This window comes from Ovis aries, chromosome 7, assembly GCF_016772045.2.
Source record: "Ovis aries strain OAR_USU_Benz2616 breed Rambouillet chromosome 7, ARS-UI_Ramb_v3.0, whole genome shotgun sequence".
NCBI lineage: Eukaryota > Metazoa > Chordata > Mammalia > Artiodactyla > Bovidae > Ovis > Ovis aries.
In genome coordinates this window covers 90,024,393-90,042,952 of record NC_056060.1, presented here as the reverse complement: position 1 = coordinate 90,042,952, position 18,560 = coordinate 90,024,393, and the positions used below count along the sequence as shown (strand labels likewise).

Genomic DNA, 18,560 nt, shown 5'->3' with positions numbered 1-18,560 from the left:
ATTTGGGGTATTCAGTCAGACCTCCCTGAACTGTAGAATCACACTGCATTAGTGGTCCATTACCACAGGTAAGGTTATTAGTGTTAAATAGCTTTCATTACTAGCTAAAACTGCCCACATACATCTGCTAACAATTCACATCTTATTTGCTCTTTCATTCCATAGACTTTGGAATCTGGGATCAGTTACTTCCAGGGATGATCTTGAAAACAAAACAACTGGGGATATTTTGAAATGAATCACTACTCTTTAATTTATAATCCTGGAGAATAAAATATTTTAAAATTCAAATAATGTTTTCCCTAAAATTTGTGACTTTCATTTGGGTAGCCAGTTATTTCAGAAAACATTTTAAAGTCCTATGTGATGTCATTTTCTCTAAATGCAGAAACTTTAAAAATCATTAGAAATTATTATGATCCTTGTAGTGTTATTTTTATAGCTATTACTATTTATAGTGCTTTAAGTTATTTTAAGATAACAGAGCTTGCCAACACTTTTTCTTTACTTACATTCTCTCTTAAACAGCCAAAGCTACTATTTAAAATGCCACCTTTGGAAGATGCTAGTCAGACTGCAATGAAAAATCAGAAAGAAGCTCAATTTGGAGAAAAAGCAGTTAAGTATTTCATAGGTAGACTATTTAGGATACTTGGAACTGAATTGTCAAAATACATCTACTTTATCTCAGGACATACAGGGTAATTTAGCCTTCAGGTATGCTAAGTTATTGGGGTTTTTCCTCCAGTTTTCGTAGATACTAAGAATAGTGCACCATTGATTGTCAGAATACAGATAATCTAAGGCTTGTTTTAAATCCTCTGCCCACCTTTCTCTTCCTACCTATACTTGTACATTTAAAAAAATGGAGATCAGTAATTGTTCTAAGCTTGGTCAAACTGAACTAGAAGCAAGAAAAACCTGAGTTTTGTCAGCCAAATATATTATTTTATAAATAAAACAACTGTTTTATATCTAATTGTTAATTCTGAACAGTAGTCTCTCTCTTTGTATAGAATGGTGAGAGAGATCTGTACACAGTAGCTCACAGAAGGAATATGGGTATGAGGATGGGAGAGTCTCTAATACCATGTTCCTTATATTTTAATTCCTGGAAAGAATTGAGTAAATGACTCTACATGTAAATTGGGATGTGGATTGTTGAAATTGCTCAAAGGTAAGCAATTTAATTCCCAAGGTGGACTGTTAGCTTTGTGTCATCTCATGACTTAGCCATGTGACATGTGTGGTAGCTGACAAGTGCTAAAAGTCAAATATTCAAGAGGAAGGAGATTGAGACAAAGGGTTCTGTGTTTCTATGGGTGTTCTTGTGAAAATTCTTCACTTAGAAACCGAAGAGATGTGTACACTTGAGGAAAACAAGGGTGTTAACCTCAGGGAGTCTCATTAGATCAGCTATGTTTGGTGGCAGTCAGATACACACCCTGAAAAAAAAAGGATATTCTATTGTTTTCTATAAGTTATGCATAACAAAAACCTCATAAATTTCCCATAATCACCACTGCACTATGATTTGCATAAGAGTTCAGAGCATATTCAGCTGATATATGACTAGCCTCACAACTGGAGACATGTACTTTATTTCTCAAAATGTAAATCTTGAAAAAAAAATATGATATGTTGGTTTCTGGGTTGTTAGCTTTTCCCCCTAGTACTCAACTCCTATTCCTGCATCACTTTTTGGGGACAGTCAATCTTTGGAATTATACTGGTTGTCATTTGCATTACCCCAACCACAATCATAGCCTTTATATTATCTGCAGATAACTTTTAGTTGTGCTGCAGTCTTAGATGTCATTCACTGAACTCTTGTTGCGTGTTACCAGAAGTTTCCCTGTGGAACTGAGCAGTCCCAGCAGAAAGAGAATTCTGTCTTTTGCTCTTCCTCTGGGATGTAGTCTTATCCTGTAGGCGCACATCTGTGCAGCATATCACATTGTGTGTTAAAGAAGAAACTTAACAGAGAGTCTTCATTTTAAAGGGGAGGGTTGTGGGAGGAGAAATCTCATGTGTTGCTTTGTGATCTGAAACATAAAGGGTCAACCTGAGATTTTCTTGGTATTAGTTTCATACTGTTGAATGGAAATGTTTACAGGAACCTTAAGCAAAGCCCATCCCTAGCCTTTCTGGCTGCATTTTCCAGGGGTACATCTGTTGGAACCGACCAGCAGAGCCCCATGTCCATACGTCTCTCTTCATCTTTCTCCTCTGCCCCCACATACCCATGTACACATCCCACGTCAGTGGAAGTGCAACCTCAGCTTTTCCTGAATAGTGTTGAATGAAAGTGCAGGAGTCAGAAGTGACCTTGTAACAAACAGTCTCACCAACCGAATCACCAGCCTGAGAATACAGCAGAAGAAAGCTCCAGAAGCCCAGCTGGCTGCCTCAGCTCTCTATTTGGCAATGATAGTGGATGAGAGAACAGAGCAGAAACGTGGAGCATCCATTCTGACTCTGTTCTTAAATTTGGTGATAGTTCCTGCTCTGATTCTCTAGTCCGCAAGGATAGCAAGGATCATTACTAGGCTAGAAAATGATACATCCCTTTAAACTGGTTTTTCTTGATAAATCAAATGTTGGGTTTTCTTACTGACAATGTTTGAGATAAAATCCTGATGCCTTGCTGCGGTTTGCTTTGCTGCCTTTTCGTTAAGCTATTTTGAACCCTGGAGTAGATTATTTGAAAAGACACATAAGTAGCTGGTGAAAAGAGTTAACAAAGATTGACTGTAGGTATATAATGCTGGCTAAATTGAACACTAGATAATGGAAAACCACTGCAAGTTACTCTAATGTCATTCATTCTGAAGTTTTTTTAGCCTGCAGAGTAACTTCGTCTGAGTTTTAATAGACAGCATGCAGTTTTATGTATAGACCATTGACTCAGGTATGCTCAAAGCCAAGCTACGCTACATCTTAAAGTTGTTTTTATTTTAGTGTTGCAACACTGTGGTTGTTTACAATTTTTATCTATTTTAAGTTTCTAGCATAATTCAAGAAACAGTGATCTTTTGTAGTGGTTAATAAAAGCTTGTTCTTTCATTCTCATATCTTGATGCATGGAAAAGAATGCATTTGAAATTATTTCTCTTTTAATTACCAAAAGTTGATTGACAGTTTGTTGAATGTAATGAGTTGTCATGTGGAAATGCATAACGGAAAAATGGGACACATTTGCCTTTCATTTGATATCTTTCATACAGGAAGCAGCAGGTAAGGTGTGGGTGTTCTTTACACTGAGTTAACATGGACAGGAAAAAGCTCTGCAGTTTTCTCTCTGGGTGAAGAAGCTGAGGGGACTTTTCTTCCAGAAGACAAGCGTTGTGCTTTTAGAACAGTAATGAGAGGAAGTCCTCCTTGTCGATTTTCTTTTTTTGAAAGTTATATGGCCATCATGGCCCTTCAGTCCCAGAGAAGTTTCCAGAATTAGTCTATATTTGTACTGTTTCTTAGAGTTGGAAAAAGTAGAGACTCTTGTTATATTTTTATGCCATTATCGTGCATTTTTTGTTTGATGACAAATATATTTCAAACATGCTTGAAAAATACTGTGTTATCATGAAAAAGTCAGTAGATCTGTACGACTACACTTACCAGAAGCAGAAGAACTCTTGAGTATTTAGACCTAATATTTCATTTCTTAGGTGGGATGGATGAGCCAATGTGGTTTGTTGATTTGCTCAGCTGAGTCAAATAAGCTTTAATGATGAGGGATGCAGATACCAACTATCCATTTAGCACTCATGTCCTAACTTAGCTCACAAATATGTTCCCATCTCCAGTGATGTAATGAATTTGCTTGGTTTATTCATAAATTCTAATGTACACCCCATTGTGACCAAGTAGCAAAGAAATATGTACAGCTCAAGACAGGTTGATAGCCTTGGGATAAAAAGTTAAAATAAATCTTTTTTTATAGTACATGTGTTATTGGCCTCCCAAAAATACAGCTCACCTTACTTGATCTGTCAAGACCAAAATAAATTAAAAGGTGATTTCTAGCATTATTGTTTTCAGTTAGAAATGGTTTGCAATGTTAACACTAGAGGATAATAACAGTATGCTTCATTGTAACTCCAAGACTATGCAATGACTGTAAGTATAATCCTTAAAAGTAAATATTTAAATAATTGTTGCCCTTTTAGGTTTTTCTTAGACTAAGAGTCAATTCCTAGGCAGGTTGATAAGAAGTATGTGGTCCCTGAGGAGGAGAAAGGGATTTGGGGCTCTCGAAGCAGAGATTGGGGTCTGGAATTGTAAAGGAGGGGGAAAGGACAAGCATCTTTTTCTTTTCTCTACGTTCCTTAGTCTTAGTCACATAAAATGTTTTTTTTCTTTAAGCCCAGAACTGATGATTATACAAAAAACAAGTCAGTTTAATCTCTGTACTAAGGATTATATAACAATAATATATCCTGCTTGAGGACAGTTTCTCCTTCCTGAAAACCTTCTGGCTAATCCTGTTACCTTAAAATGTAAATTATAGGAATGAGTCTAGTAAGATCTTTACAACCTTGAGACATTGCCTTCATTTATTGTAATAACTAATTTAAAAAGTATATAGCTCCCTTGCTAAGACTAGCGAGGGGGGCATGCTCCATACCCCTCCCGATGTCTGTATCAGAAGCTTTCCATGTCCCTTTTTCACTTTAATAAAACTCTGCTATGCAAAAGCTTTTGAGTGATCAAGCCTGGTCCCTGGTCCCAAAGCTAAATCTTCTTCGGAGATCACGAATCTGACATCGTTCACCATAATCTATCAAGACGTTTCTCTCCTTGTTGTTGTTCAGTGGCTGAGTCATGTCTGACTCTAACCCCATGGACTGCAGCACGCCAGGTTACTCTGTCCCTTACTATCTCCCAGAGTTTGCTCAAATTCATGCCATTGACTCAGTGGTGCTATCTAACAATCTCATCCTCTGTTGCCCTCTTCTCATTTTGCCTTCTCTCTTTCCCAGCATCAGGGTCTTATCCATTGAGTTGACTCTTCCCATCAGGTGGCCAAAGTATTGGACCTTCAGCCTTAGCATCAGTCCTGCTAATGATATTCAGGGTGATTTCCTTTAGGATTGACTGATTTGATCTCCTTGCAGTTCAAGGGACTCTCAAGAGTCTTCTCCAGCACCACAATTGGAAAGCATCAAACTTCAGTGCTCAGCCTTAAATATGGTCCAACTATCACATCCATAGATGACTACTGAAGAACCATAGCTTTGACTATACAGACCTTAGTATGTTGTCTAGGTTTGTCACAGCTTTCCTTCCAAGGATCAAGCATTTTAATTTCTTGGCTACAGTCACCATCTGCCGTGATTTTGGAGCCCAAGAATGTAAAACTGTCACTGCTTCCATTTTTATCCCCATCTATTTGCCATGAAGTGATTGGACTCTTCATGAGGGCAAAAGGGGAGAGTGAAAAAGCTGGTTTAAAACTCAGCATTCCTCTTCCCTTTCTGTCATTGGAGTGGTATCATCTGCATATCTGAGGTTAATGATATTTCTCATCCAGCTTGTGATTCATCTAGCCCGGCATTTTGCATAATGTACTCTGCATACAAGTTAAATAAACAGAGTAACAAAATGCAGCTTTGTCATACTCCTTTTTCTATTTTGAACCAGTCAGTTGTTCCATGTAAAGTTCTAATTCTTGCATCTTGACCTGCTTACAGGTTTCTCAGGAGATAGGTAATGTGGTCTGGTATTCCCATCTCTTTTAGAATTTTTCACAATTTGTTGTGATCCACACACTCAAAGGCTTTTGTATAGTCAATGAAGCAGAAGTAGATGTTTTTCTTTAATTCCCTTGCTTTCCTCTATGATCCAAAGAATGTTGGCAATTTGATCCCTGGGTCCTCTGCCTTTTCTAAACCTAATTGTCCATCTGGAAGTTCTCAGTTCACATTCTGCTGAAGCCTAGCTTGATGGATATTAAGCATAACCATACTAGCATGTGAAATGAGGACAGTTATGCAGCAGTCTGAACATTCTTTGACATTGCCCCTCTTTGGGATTGGAATGAAAACTGACCTTTTCCAGTCTTGCGGTCACTGTTGAGTTTTCCATTTGCTGGCATATTGAGTGCACTTTTACAGCATCATCATCTTTTAGAATTTGAAATAGCTGAACTGGAATTCCATCACCTCCTCTATCTTTGTTCGTAGTGTTGCTTCCTAAGGCCCACTTGACTTCACATTCCAGGATGTCTGGTTCTAGGTGAGTGACCACACCATCATGGTTATCCTGGTCATGAGACCTTTTTTGTACAGTTCTGTGTATTCTTGCTACCTCTAATAATCTCTTCTGCTTCTGTTAGATCCATACTGTTTCTGTCCTTTATTGTGCCCATCTTTGCATGAAATGTCCCCTTCATATCTCCAATTTTCTTGAAAAGATATCTAGTCTTCCGCATTCTATTGTTTTCCTCTGTTTCTTTGCATTGGTCACTTAAGAAGGCCTTGTGTCTCCTTGCTATTCTCTGGAACTCTGCATTCAGCTGAGTACATCTTTCCCCTTCTCCATTACTTTTTGCTTCTCTTCTGTCCTCAGCTATTTGTAAAGCTTCCTCAAACAATCACTTTGCCTTCTTGCGCCTTTTTCTTTGAGATGGTTTTGATCACTGCCTCCTGTGCAGTGTCACGAACCTGTGTCCATAGTTCTTCAGGCACTCTCGTCTACCAGATCTAATCCCTTGAATCTGTTCGTTACCTTCACTGTATCATCATACGGGATTTGACTTAGGACATACCTGAGTAGCCTAGTGGTTTTCCCTGCTTTCTTCAATTTAAGCCTGAATTTTTCAATAAGGAGCTGATGATCTGAGCCACAGTCAGCTGCCAGTCTTGTTTTTGTGGACTTTATAGAGATTCTTCATCTTCGGCTGCAAGGAATATAATCAGTATGATTTTGGTATTGACCATCTGGTGATGTCCATGTGTAGAGTCATCCCTTGTGTTGTTGGAAGAGGTTGTTTGCTACGACCAGTGTGTTCTCTTGACAGAACTCTGTTAGCATTTGCCCTGTGTCATTCTGTACTCCAAGGCCAAACTTGCCTGTTACTCCAGGTATCTCTTGACTTCCTACTTTTGCATTCCAGTCCTCTTTGATGAAAAGGACATCTTTTGTTGGTGTTAATTCTAGAAGGCCTATTAGGTCTTCATAGAACCAGTGAACTTCAGCTTCTTTGGCATCAATGGTTAAGGTGTAGACTTGGATTACTGTGATATTGAATGGTTTGCCTTGGAAACAGAGAGAGATCATTCTGTTGTTTTTGAGATTGTACCTGATCATTGCATTTCGAACTCTTATTAACTATTAGGGCTATTCCATTTCTTCTAAGGGATTCTTGCTCACAGTAGTAGATATAATGGTCATCTAATTAAATTTGCCCATTCCAGTCCATTTTAATTCACTGATTCCTAAAATGTTGATGTTCACTCTTGCCATCTCCTGTTTGGCCACTTCCAATTTACCTTAATTCATGGACCTAACATTCCAGGTTCCTATGCAATATTGTTCTTTACAGCATCAGACTTTACTTTCACAACCGGACACATCCACAGCTGAGAGTCATTTCTGCTTTGGCCCAGCCACTTCATTCTTTCTGGAGCTATTAGTAATTGCCCTCCACTCTTCCACAGTAGCATATTGGCACATTCCGATGTGGGAGCTCATCTTCTGGTATCATATCTTTTTGCCTTTTCATACTGTTTATGTTCATGTGGTTCTTGCAGCAAGAATATTGGAGTAGTTTGCCATTCCCTCCTCCAGTGGACCATGTTTTGTCAGAATTTTCCTTTGTGACCCATCTGTCTTGGGTGGCCTGCGTGGCATGGCTCATAGCTTTATTGAATTATGCAAGTCCCTTCTCCGTGACAAGATTGTGATTTTCTTAGACTTTCCCCTTCTAAAATAGCACTAAAAAATAGTGGGAAAGGGAATCTTCAATCACCAAAAAACCTGATAACAATAAAACCTATTTTTCCCCTTAGAACTTTTCCTTCAAAATATTTGAAGAAAATTTCTCCTCTGATTTTTAACCTTCCACTCGCAATGGTTTTTTTACTTGTTGTCAAGAAATATTTCATACAAGAGAAATAGATTTGTTCTAATACAATAATTTATTTGGTCTAATAAATTAATTCTTACATCCTATTTCAAGTATCTTTATTTTAAGTAAAAATACTTGAACAGCTATGGGTGGGTTCTGAGAGTCTGCAGTTCCCCTAAAAGAATATGCAAAATTATGTGTGTCTTATATAGTGTTCATTTTCCTGGGGAAAAAGTTCTTAAAGTCCAAGACTACAAAAATAAGAACCGCTGATTTATTAAAACCACCTGAAATTGCATTATAGTGAGAGTGTCTTTATTACTTCTGGAGGCTTTCTTCTCTCTCTGCTCATCTCACCTACCAACTCCCCTTTCAGTATCTTAATCAATTCTTTTCAGGCTAAGCTTGAAAGTGTGTGCGTGGTGGGAGAGAAGGCAGAGTACTGAACCTGTGGACTGAGCTTTAAGATAAGATTTGTTGAAATGAAAACTGGAGATTAAACAGCAACAATAAAACACTACAAGTCCAGTTCTAGTGAGAGTGAGAGAGGATAGGGAGAATATAAATCAATTTTGGTATAATTGCATATTCATTCCAGGACATATACTAGTATTTCTTCATAGACTGGCTTACATTACCTCTGTTCTAATGATAAGAACATGGGAAGTATGCAGATATTTTGTTTTCGAGCAGGGATTTACAATAGGTTAATTCTTTTATATGCAGAATTATAGTAACTAATCTTGGCTGCCAAAAAAGAAGTCAACTTCAGCCATTTAAATTTCAAAATACATTTCTTAAATTTTAAAAGCAGGGTAATAAGTTCATAAAGATTAGGAGTAGTTTCTTTTTTTATATAGGCTATAATTAAAGCCCCAAACTGCAATTTAGAGGAAGCTCACATTGGCAACAGTGACCGATATCCTATTAGATGTTGTTGATTGGCAGATTAAATTATTTAAATTCAGGTTAATGAACTATATTTCCAGTTTCTCTAATTTTCTCATTTTTTTCAATATATATTCTTTCTTTGAAAGCTATTTCAGTACCATTTGGAATGGAGTAGGTTATAGACAAACAGATGTAACTAAATTGCATTGAAATAAATTATTTATTGATCTTTATATTTTAATGAAATTGAGATTTTTTTTTTGTCTCCCCACCATTTGTGTTTTAGCCTTACAGACTAGGTACATGTCAGCTTAGACTGCTGTACCAAATGACTGTAGCCTGGGTGTCTTAAGCAGCAAACATTCATTTCTCACAGTTGCAGAGGCTGGCAGTTCCAAGATCAGGGTGCTGGCAGTTTCGGTTCTTGGTGAAGGACCTCTTCCTGGCTTGTAGATGGCCATGTTCCCATTATGCCTTAGTTTGGCAGAGGGCAGAAAGAGAAGCCTGCATTCTTGTGTCTCTTCTTAGAAGGGCACTAATCTTCTGAGGGCTGTCTCCTCCTGACCTGATTACCTCCCAAAGGCTATATATCCAGAGGCCATCACTTTAGGGATTGGGGTTTTCAGCATGTGAATTTTGAAGACACAAACACATAGTCCATGACAGTACACATTCCTTTTAAAATCCTGTAACAAATATTTAAATAAAATGAAGGTACTAATACATAAATCATATGAGTTTTATCTTTCCTGAACACTGAGCTATGAATTAAAACAGAATTTAATTCAGTTGTACCATTTTGGCATCATATGAAATCACTGATTGCAAACCAGCTGTATGTGTGGTTTTAAAATATGCTAATTCTAAGTGACATGAGCCCCATAAATACATGGTATGGGGAAAACGTAAGGCCCAAATAGTGGCTGTAAATATTTTCAGCCTTCCAAGATGGTTCATAGGAATGCAGCACTACCCAAAGACTGTCTAATGAGGGTCTGTTCAATCTGCAAAGGATGATAAAGCTTTGCTGAATGGTTTTGTCCCAGATGTACTGTGAATAAGATGCCTGGTAACAACAGATCAAAGCCCCCTAGAGGCACTATATGCATTTATTACGAGCTACTCAAATGTGACAGTACCCAAGTCACCAATAAAATAACCGTTATTTTATGAAAATTATGGGGGCGACGGTGAGGTTCTCTCAAGTATGCCAGCAAAATGCAGTTAAACAGATTATACTGCTAAAAACAGTCTGCTTTGGGCTGCTTTTACATAATATTAATATATTCATTTAACTTGTGCTCACACAGCCAGATGTTTAAAGGGGCAGAAATGTCCAACCTAGTTTCCCAGTCTGAATGTTGGAGGCTGGGTTACAGAAATCCTCGAAGGCAAGGCCTCTGTGGTAGGTGAGGCTGGGAGAATCTGGGGCAGGGGAGGGCAAGGTTCAGTGTCTGCAGGGTCTCAGAGATCTGAGCTCAGTGGCTGTCTGCACCATTTTCCCTCCTTACCCTCTAGCACAAATGATTATTTTAATTAAACGAGAGAGATCTAGATTTTATATATCTTCTTCAACTGCTTAAAATGAAAGAATAGAAAAATGGCCTTCATCTTCATAAAAAGGATGGCTTTACAATTCCTTGAATTTTCAGACTCTCCTCTCAAATTCAGCTTTTAAAAAAACTTTTTGTATATAGCTGTTTAGCTCTGGGAAGAGTTGAGGGCACAGCTGTTGGACTGAGAATGAAATCATTCTTAGTCATTTAGCTTTTAAAGCAATGTTATCAATGACCAATGTGTCTGTGAATCCTTCTAAGATACTATAAGTAAAGAATACCTACCTGGGCTCAGGACTGCCTGCATGTAGCCTATCATTCTTATTTTTCCTGCCTTGTTTCAGTTAACCGTGTACTTACTAATTTTTGTTGGTGATGTCATTCTTATGTCTGAACTTGACCTCCTGTGACAGCGTACTTTGTGCTGTATATCTAACTGAGAGCAAATATATGTGCTAAATTCCTTTTTTTATATCACTGCCATTGTCCGGTTGTGACTCATATGTTCAGATCTATCTAATAGCTATAGTTAATTAAATAGACATAATTTTACCAATGCAGAAGTCTTAAAATCTATTTCACTTAGTAACTAAGCCTGAATTTATGGTGTTTACGGCTAAATTAAACCTTGTAGTCCTAACACTAGTCAAGATGAGAAAAGTAATTGTTTCATGAATATTTTTCTCTTAGAGAGATAATCCTGAGTAGGAGTTTTCATCTTTTACGTGTTAAAAATGTTAATAGAAGATAAATGGAAAAATCTAAAAACTAAACTTGAAATGATATTTTGATGGCTTTGTTTTTATAATTATATATTTTGCTTTATTTGCAGGACCGTGTAAATGCCTTAGAAACGGTAAGTTGGGTCATTTTCTTTCTCCTTCTGTCAGAACTACTGCTGGGTCCTGTTGTGGATTTCAGAGTACTCCCCAAAGGAAGCAGTTCCAGAAAGCATTTCTAAAACTTCATCTAAGATTCAAAGGGATCAATAAGCTAAACTATACCTGAAAGGTATGTAGATACAGACTTTTATAATGAAAAAAGCATTAAGAAAAAGAAAAATGTGTCTAAGTGGTCGCTGCTGTCTTAAGACACATGGTGCCAATATATACTAATTTATGGAAAACACAATTAGCTTAAATGTAATTATATCTATTTGTTTCTATATTTCCCAATCACTAAAAGGACTAGTTGATAAGATACTGATATTAGGATGCCATTTTATCCTTTGAACTTTTGAAATGTAGGCCATCAATATTTTTTCCATATTCAAATAATGATAAAAGCTGGTTAGCCTTTTTTTTCTTTAAATAATCTTACTTGCAGGAATCTGGTGTTAGTAAATCATTTTTTAAGGGCACATATGTAAAGGTTATATGCTTGCAACATTTATTGGAAAATGATTTACATATTTTTAAAAAGAAAAAAGAGGAGAAAACACTGTTTAGCAATAAAGTAATGGTTAGATAAAGTGCAAAATTCTGCCCAACATGATACAATGATTATGGAAAAGGCTTATTATGTAATGTTAAATGGAAGCAAATTTAAGATATAAAATGACGTGTGTACTTTCATGATAACATGTGGTGATAGGTGTCTGAAAAAAGAACAGAAGCAAGCGAATCTCATCATGGTGACTTGCTGGAGAAGAACTAGGGCAGTGATATCACCCGATCCTGCCATTTTTTAAAAAAAACATGGTTTTATAAATAAATATTTGCATGATAAAGCCACACGAATTGAAAGAATGGTAGAGTAAATTATGGTACTATCTACGATGAAACATTGTTCAGCCATAAAGGGTCATATGTTCAAAAGTAAATATATACAGAGAGAGATATTTAAAGCTATATACAGAATGTGATGTAAATACTTGGAAATGTATATTTTGTGTTAAAAACTTTGAAAACACACAAAATATTGAGTGACTTGGGACTAGTCATTCTTTTAATGTTTTTCATGAGAAGGCAAAACATAAGCTTTTAAACAATAAGGTTAATAAACAATGCTGCTGCTGCTAAGTCGCGTCAGTCATATCCAACTCTGTGCAACCCCATAGACGGCAGCCCACCAGGCTCCTCCGTCCCTGGGATTCTCCAGGCAAAAACACTGGAGTGGGTTGCCATTTCCTTCTCCAGGGCATGAAAGTGAAAAGTGAAAATGAAGTGGCTCAGTCGTGTCTGACTCTTAGCGACCCCATGGACTGTACCCTACCAGGCTCCTCTGTCCATGGGATTTTCCAGGCAAGAGTACTGGAGTGGGTCGCCGGTGCCTTCTCCTAATAAAGAATAAAATATATAATTTGTATGAGGAAAGGAAAGATGCTAATAGAGCACATTTTAGTCCTATGTAAGCAAGTGATTTTGATAGCATCTAGACCGTAGTGAGTAAATAATCTATTCCTTACTTTTAACTGAGCCATTTGGAAAGTACACTTGATTTTTTCAGTTTTAGTATGATGACACTGTAAGTGAATAAAATGTTTAGTGTTCCTCTACATATATTTTGCTTACCCTTCAAAAGTGTCTTGCCAATAGGATTTGGCTTATAAATCAAATGTTCTTTATAAAAGTATGAACAAAAGCAGAAAGTTTGAGGGCCTGGCTATAGCATACGAAATGCCACTTACACATTTAGTGAACCACTTGTTTCTTGATTCCTTCATCTGTAAAAATGAATATAATTAAACTTGTTTTATCAGATTATTGGGAGAATTAAGAATATATGTGAAGATATTTAGGAACAAACAACTGTTAGGTTATCATTATATGATTGCTTTTTATTTCTTTTTGAATCATTTTAATTATACCAATATGTCAACATACAACATTAAGCCTGTAAAATGTATTAGTATTTGCTGGTCTTTTTTATTTCCATAATCTCTTTACTAACAGAGTGCTATGGCATAAAATCTTAAATGCTTTATTCTAAGGGTTCCTCTAGGAATAAAGGTAAGAATAAAAAGTCATCATGAGAAAAATAAAACTGGTTAAATGAACTAGGTTTTTTTTTTTTTTCTTAAACAGTGGCAGTTTTCTCAAGATGATTTTAATTTGAAATAATTATCATAAGAAAACCATAAAAATGAAAATGCTCAGTAATAACATTAATGCTTAAATGTTATGAAATCCTTTGATTTCATATAGCATTATAAGGAGCAGATTTAATATACTTGGTAGACTATTCAACTGGTAAAATATTTTATAGTTCATAAAATCAAATATGCTGGCAGCAGTCTCAAGACCATTTATTATTCTCTCACAACTCAGCAGTTAAGCAGTAGAAAAATATTGGTGGTCTCTCATTTGGTTTAGTTGGTATTAGGGTATGTAAGACATTGAATGTAGGATGTGTATTCTGGTGATATAGATCGACAAAATTTGAATTTCATTATTCCATTATTGTACTTATATTAAATTAATTTTAAAGGTTCAATGTATATAATTCCTGAAAATAAGAGCAACTTAATTTGGCCTGTCACCAGTTATCTATATGCTTAGGTCACAGTTGTTTCTATTTTCCTCCTCTTTTCTTATCCTTCCCTCTTCCTTCTTCACTAGCAAGTAAGCGTCTTGGATTACAAATTACATTTTATTTACAAATGAATCGCCAAGGCCTGCAAAAAATTTCTAACATATAGTTGAAAATCAATAAACATTTGTAGAATCAGAGAATGAATGTTGAACTGAATGTGTATAACCCTCACATGGACTGTTCTTAAGAATATAGGTATACACAGTACTGATAATTGAGGGGAAAAGTACCTAGAAGCATATCAATTTATTATTTTTTCTCTAGACTTTCTGATTAGTACCACACTTTATTTGGTGTTTCACGAAGCTCCAATGATCTTCATTAAAGATTAGCATGATTTTTTTCTAGGAAGGAACCACCTTCAGCCAAAGCATAGTTGGTTGGTTACCTAAATAAAGTTAAGTGATTAACCTGAAAGAAATCGTGGTTGAGAGCCTTGAGCCATGGATGGGACTCACTAGTGGATATTTCTTGGGCATGTTCTACGGTAGAAAGTGAAGAGGAGAAAAGGAAAATGAATTGTGATCAGTTCTCTCAAGGAGCTTGCACTCTAATTAAGGAGAGAAGTTACTTACATATAAATTAATGATGTAAGATAAATATGCAGTGTCTACAACATGTCAATGAAACAGTGCATTTTGTAGAAGGCATTACAAAAAACTATAATTGTAAAATAAATTGACATCATTGCAGTCTAGGTTCTTCATGGAGAAGCATAGCTTTTGTAGTTTGAGGTCATGGTGGAGATTAGATTCATCCCTGAAATGGGAAGAATCAGTAGTATCAGGAAGAAAGCCAGAGAAGAAATTGTATATTGGGGATGAAATCAAAGTTTAAAGGCAATAATGAAAACAAGAGTTTGTTAGAAGGATATTTAAAAAAAAATTTAAAGGCAAAATCATGAAATCATGACTCATGGAAATATAAAATGAACTCATGACAAATGAGTTTAACTCACTAATTTAAATGAGAGAATGAGCTAGATGTTACTCATGTAAAGGAACATTCAAAGAGCACTAGAGTACTGCAGTGAATTTAAAATAGAAGCAAAACTGGCTTCTTCCATGGTGGAGGAAGGAAATCAATTGAACCTCCCTGCAGATAAAATTTATTTCATGTCTGTCTACAAGAATCATTTGCATAGCAAATTATAAATATATCAAACAATGACTGATATAGAGATCCCACTGAATCAAAAACCCAGAAGGATCTGCTAGGCAACACTAGTTTTTCATTGCAGATAAGCAGTAACTTTTTGTTCCATTTCAAAGGCTTTCACAGATTTTTTTTTTTTAAATAGACGCGTTAGCTATAAAACTTTAAGACAATGATAGACATTTTGGAGTTTTGAAATACAAACCGAGGAGTTTAGATTTGATATCAGGCATACAGGATATTTCAAATCCTCAAAGATGATGCAGTTAAAATGCTGCACTCAATATGCCAGCAAATTTGGAACACTCAGCAGTGGCCACAGGACTAGAAAAGGTCAGTTTTCATTCTAATCCCAAAGAAAGGCAGTGCCAAAGAATGTTCAAACTACTGCACAATTGCACTCATCTCACACATTAGCAAAGTAATGCTCAAAATTATCCAAGCCAGGCTTCAACAGTACCTGAACCATAAACTTCCAGATGTTCAAGCTGGATTTAGAAAAGGCAGAGGACCTAGAGATCAAATTGCCAACATCCGTTGGATCAGCAAAAAACCAAGAGAGTTCCAGAAAATAGTTCAGTTCAGTTCAGTTACTCAGTCGTGTCCGACTCTTTGACTATGCCAAAGCCTTTGACTGTGTGGATCACAATAAACTGTGGAAAATTCTGAAAGAGATGGAATACCAGACCACCTGACCTGCCTCCTGAGAAATCTGTATGGAGGTCAAGAAGCAACAGTTAGAACTGCACATGGAATAACAGACTTGTTCCAAGTCAGGAAAGGAGTACATCAAGGCTGTATATTGTCACCCTGCTTATTTAACTTATATGCAGAGTACATCATGAGAAATGCCAGGCTGAATGAAGCACAAGCTGGAATCAAGATTGCCGGGAGAAATATCAATAACCTCAGATATGCAGATGACACCACCCTTATGGCAGAGAGCGAAAAAACTAAAGAGCCCCTTGATGAAAGTGAAAGGGAAGAGTGAAAAAACTGGCTTAAAACTCAACATTTAGTAAATGAAGATCATGGCATCTGGTCCCATCATAGGAAACAGATGGGGAAACAGTGTCAGACTTTATTTTGGGGGGCTCCAAAATCACTGCAGTTGGTGACTGCAGCCATGAAATTAAAAGATGCTTACTCCTTGGAAGAAAAGTTATGACCAACCTAGACAGCATATTAAAAAGCAGAGACATTACTTTGCCAACAAAGTTCCGTCTAGTCAGAGCTATGGTTTTTCCAGTGGTCATGTATGGATGTGAGAGTTGGACTATCAAGAAAGCTGAGCACCAAAGAATTGATGCTTTTGAACTGTATTCAAGAAGTTGGAGAAGTTCAGTATGTTGGAGAAGACTCTTGAGAGTCCCTTGGACAGCAAGGAGATCCAATCAGTCCATCCTAAAGGAAATCAGTCCTGAATATTCATTGTAAGGACTGATGCTGAAGCTGAAACTCCAATACCTTGGCCACCTGATGTGAAGAACTGACTCATTGGAAAAGACCCTGATTCTTGGCAAGATTGAGGGTGGGAGGAGAAGGGGACTACAGAGGATGAAATGGTTGGATGGTGTCAACAGCTTGATGGACATGAGTTTGAGTAAGCTCCGGGAGTTGATGATGGATAGGGAAGCCTGTCGTGCTGCAGTCCACGGAGTCACAAAGAGTCGGACACAACTGAGTGACTGAACTGATCAGGCATGCAAGCAGGTTTCTACCTGAGTGCCAGTTCCTACTGATGGGCATAGTACTGACTATTGAAACTTTCTGTTGGGAAGGATTCTGGGCTACTCCTTTGGAAAGAATTACTGTGACTGCTATTCATTCTCTGTCATTGGCATTACAAGGTCTGGAGGTGAGAGCTGGTAACACAGCTATTAAACCTATAGGGAGTGTTAATGCTTTTTAATCAGGGATTGCGGCATGGTGAACGTGTGCACAGGAGTACATCTGGAGTGCAGTAGTGACAGGCTGCAAGTAGGGAAAGGGAAAGTGTATGTGGAGATCATAGAGCTTTAGGGATGTGCTCGGAAAATCGGGAATTGGGGCAGTGTGGTGCCAGAAAGGCAGAGTTCAAGTGAGTACCCTTATTTCTAGAAAGGAGCTAGCACTCTTGGTAAGCGGGAGGTTGAGGGCAAAGAAGAGGTCCAGGCAATACAGTTAAGACTCACTTTTGGGAAATGAGAAAGGGAAGGGGGAAGCAAACTTGGATATATAAAGCCTGTTTTTCATATCACCCCTTAAATCTGTCTTTATTTTCATTTCCATAAATGCCATGATAATTTAGATTCTCATACTTTTGTATTAGTTAGAGTTTTCATGACCTCAGTTAAAAGAAATCCAAAAATAATTACGGGTAAAGTAAGAGAGAAATTAGTTTCGCTCTTGTGTAACAGTCCAAATATACTGTGTCCATGGCAGGTAGGGTGGCAGAAACTCAGGCTTCTTTTGCTGTTTTGCTCTGCCATCTTCAGTATATTCCTTTACCCTCCTAATCTAAGATTTCTGGTTCAGCTCCAGTCCTTAGATTTGTGTTGTAACTAGATGAAAGAAAGGGAAAGCATGTATGTAGCTTGCCTTTAGTGAAAACTAGAATTTGCACGTATCATTTCTGTGCAGCAGAATTTAGTGACATGATTATAACTAGTTTTAAGATTCATGAAGAACCAAATAAGCCATCAACTTTTGGAAATTTCAAAGTAAAATTCTAAACAACTCAAAGGTCAAAAAATAAATTATAGTAGAAAAGAAACATGCTCAACTCAGTAGGAATGGGTATAACCCTTGAGTTAAAATCAGACAGAATGTATAAATATGGAAATTCAGAAACTATTCACAAATTAGCATGGATACAAAAATATTATACACAAAAAATTAGCAGAATAAATCCTGGAATGTATGAAAAGGATAATTAATCATAAAACACTGACAGATTACCAATTTATCAATTGAGTTTATTCCAGGACTTGAGTTGGTTTAATATTAAAAAAAATATTACAATTCAAACAGATTAAGGGGAAATTAATAAGGTCATCTCAATAGATGAATAAGAAGATGAATTTATTCCTTTAATTGGGCTTCCCAGATGGTGCTAGTGGTAAAGAACCGACCTGCCAATGCAGGAGACATAAGAGATGCAGGTTTGATCCCTGGGTCAGGAAGCTCCTTGGGAGGAGGAGATGGCAACCTACTCCAGCACTCTTGCCTGGAGAATCCCAAGGACAGAGGAGCCTGGTGGGCTACAGTCCTTAGAGTTGCAAAGAGTCAGACAGTAAAGCGACTTAGCATGCATTCCTTTGATATCTTTCTCATCTTTATAAGCCATTTAGCAAACTAAGAATAGAAGGGAA

At 37.0% G+C, this 18,560-nt stretch overlaps 1 protein-coding gene across 19 annotated transcripts in view; it reads left to right on the top strand.

Annotated features, from left to right (window-relative positions):
- The window catches only part of CEP128 (centrosomal protein 128), a 455,060-nt gene that overhangs the window by 373,471 nt on the left and 63,029 nt on the right, over positions 1-18,560 (top strand). For 10 of the 19 annotated variants that reach the window (XM_042252808.2, XM_060418456.1, XM_060418450.1 and 7 more), the window contains one exon: positions 11,351-11,374. In XM_042252808.2, the coding sequence (XP_042108742.1) occupies positions 11,351-11,374 (24 nt within the window). Of the gene's footprint in view, positions 1-528; positions 619-11,350; positions 11,375-18,560 lie in introns of all 19 variants that reach the window. The other 9 variants (XM_060418449.1, XM_060418451.1, XM_060418448.1 and 6 more) reach the window with 1 other exon arrangement.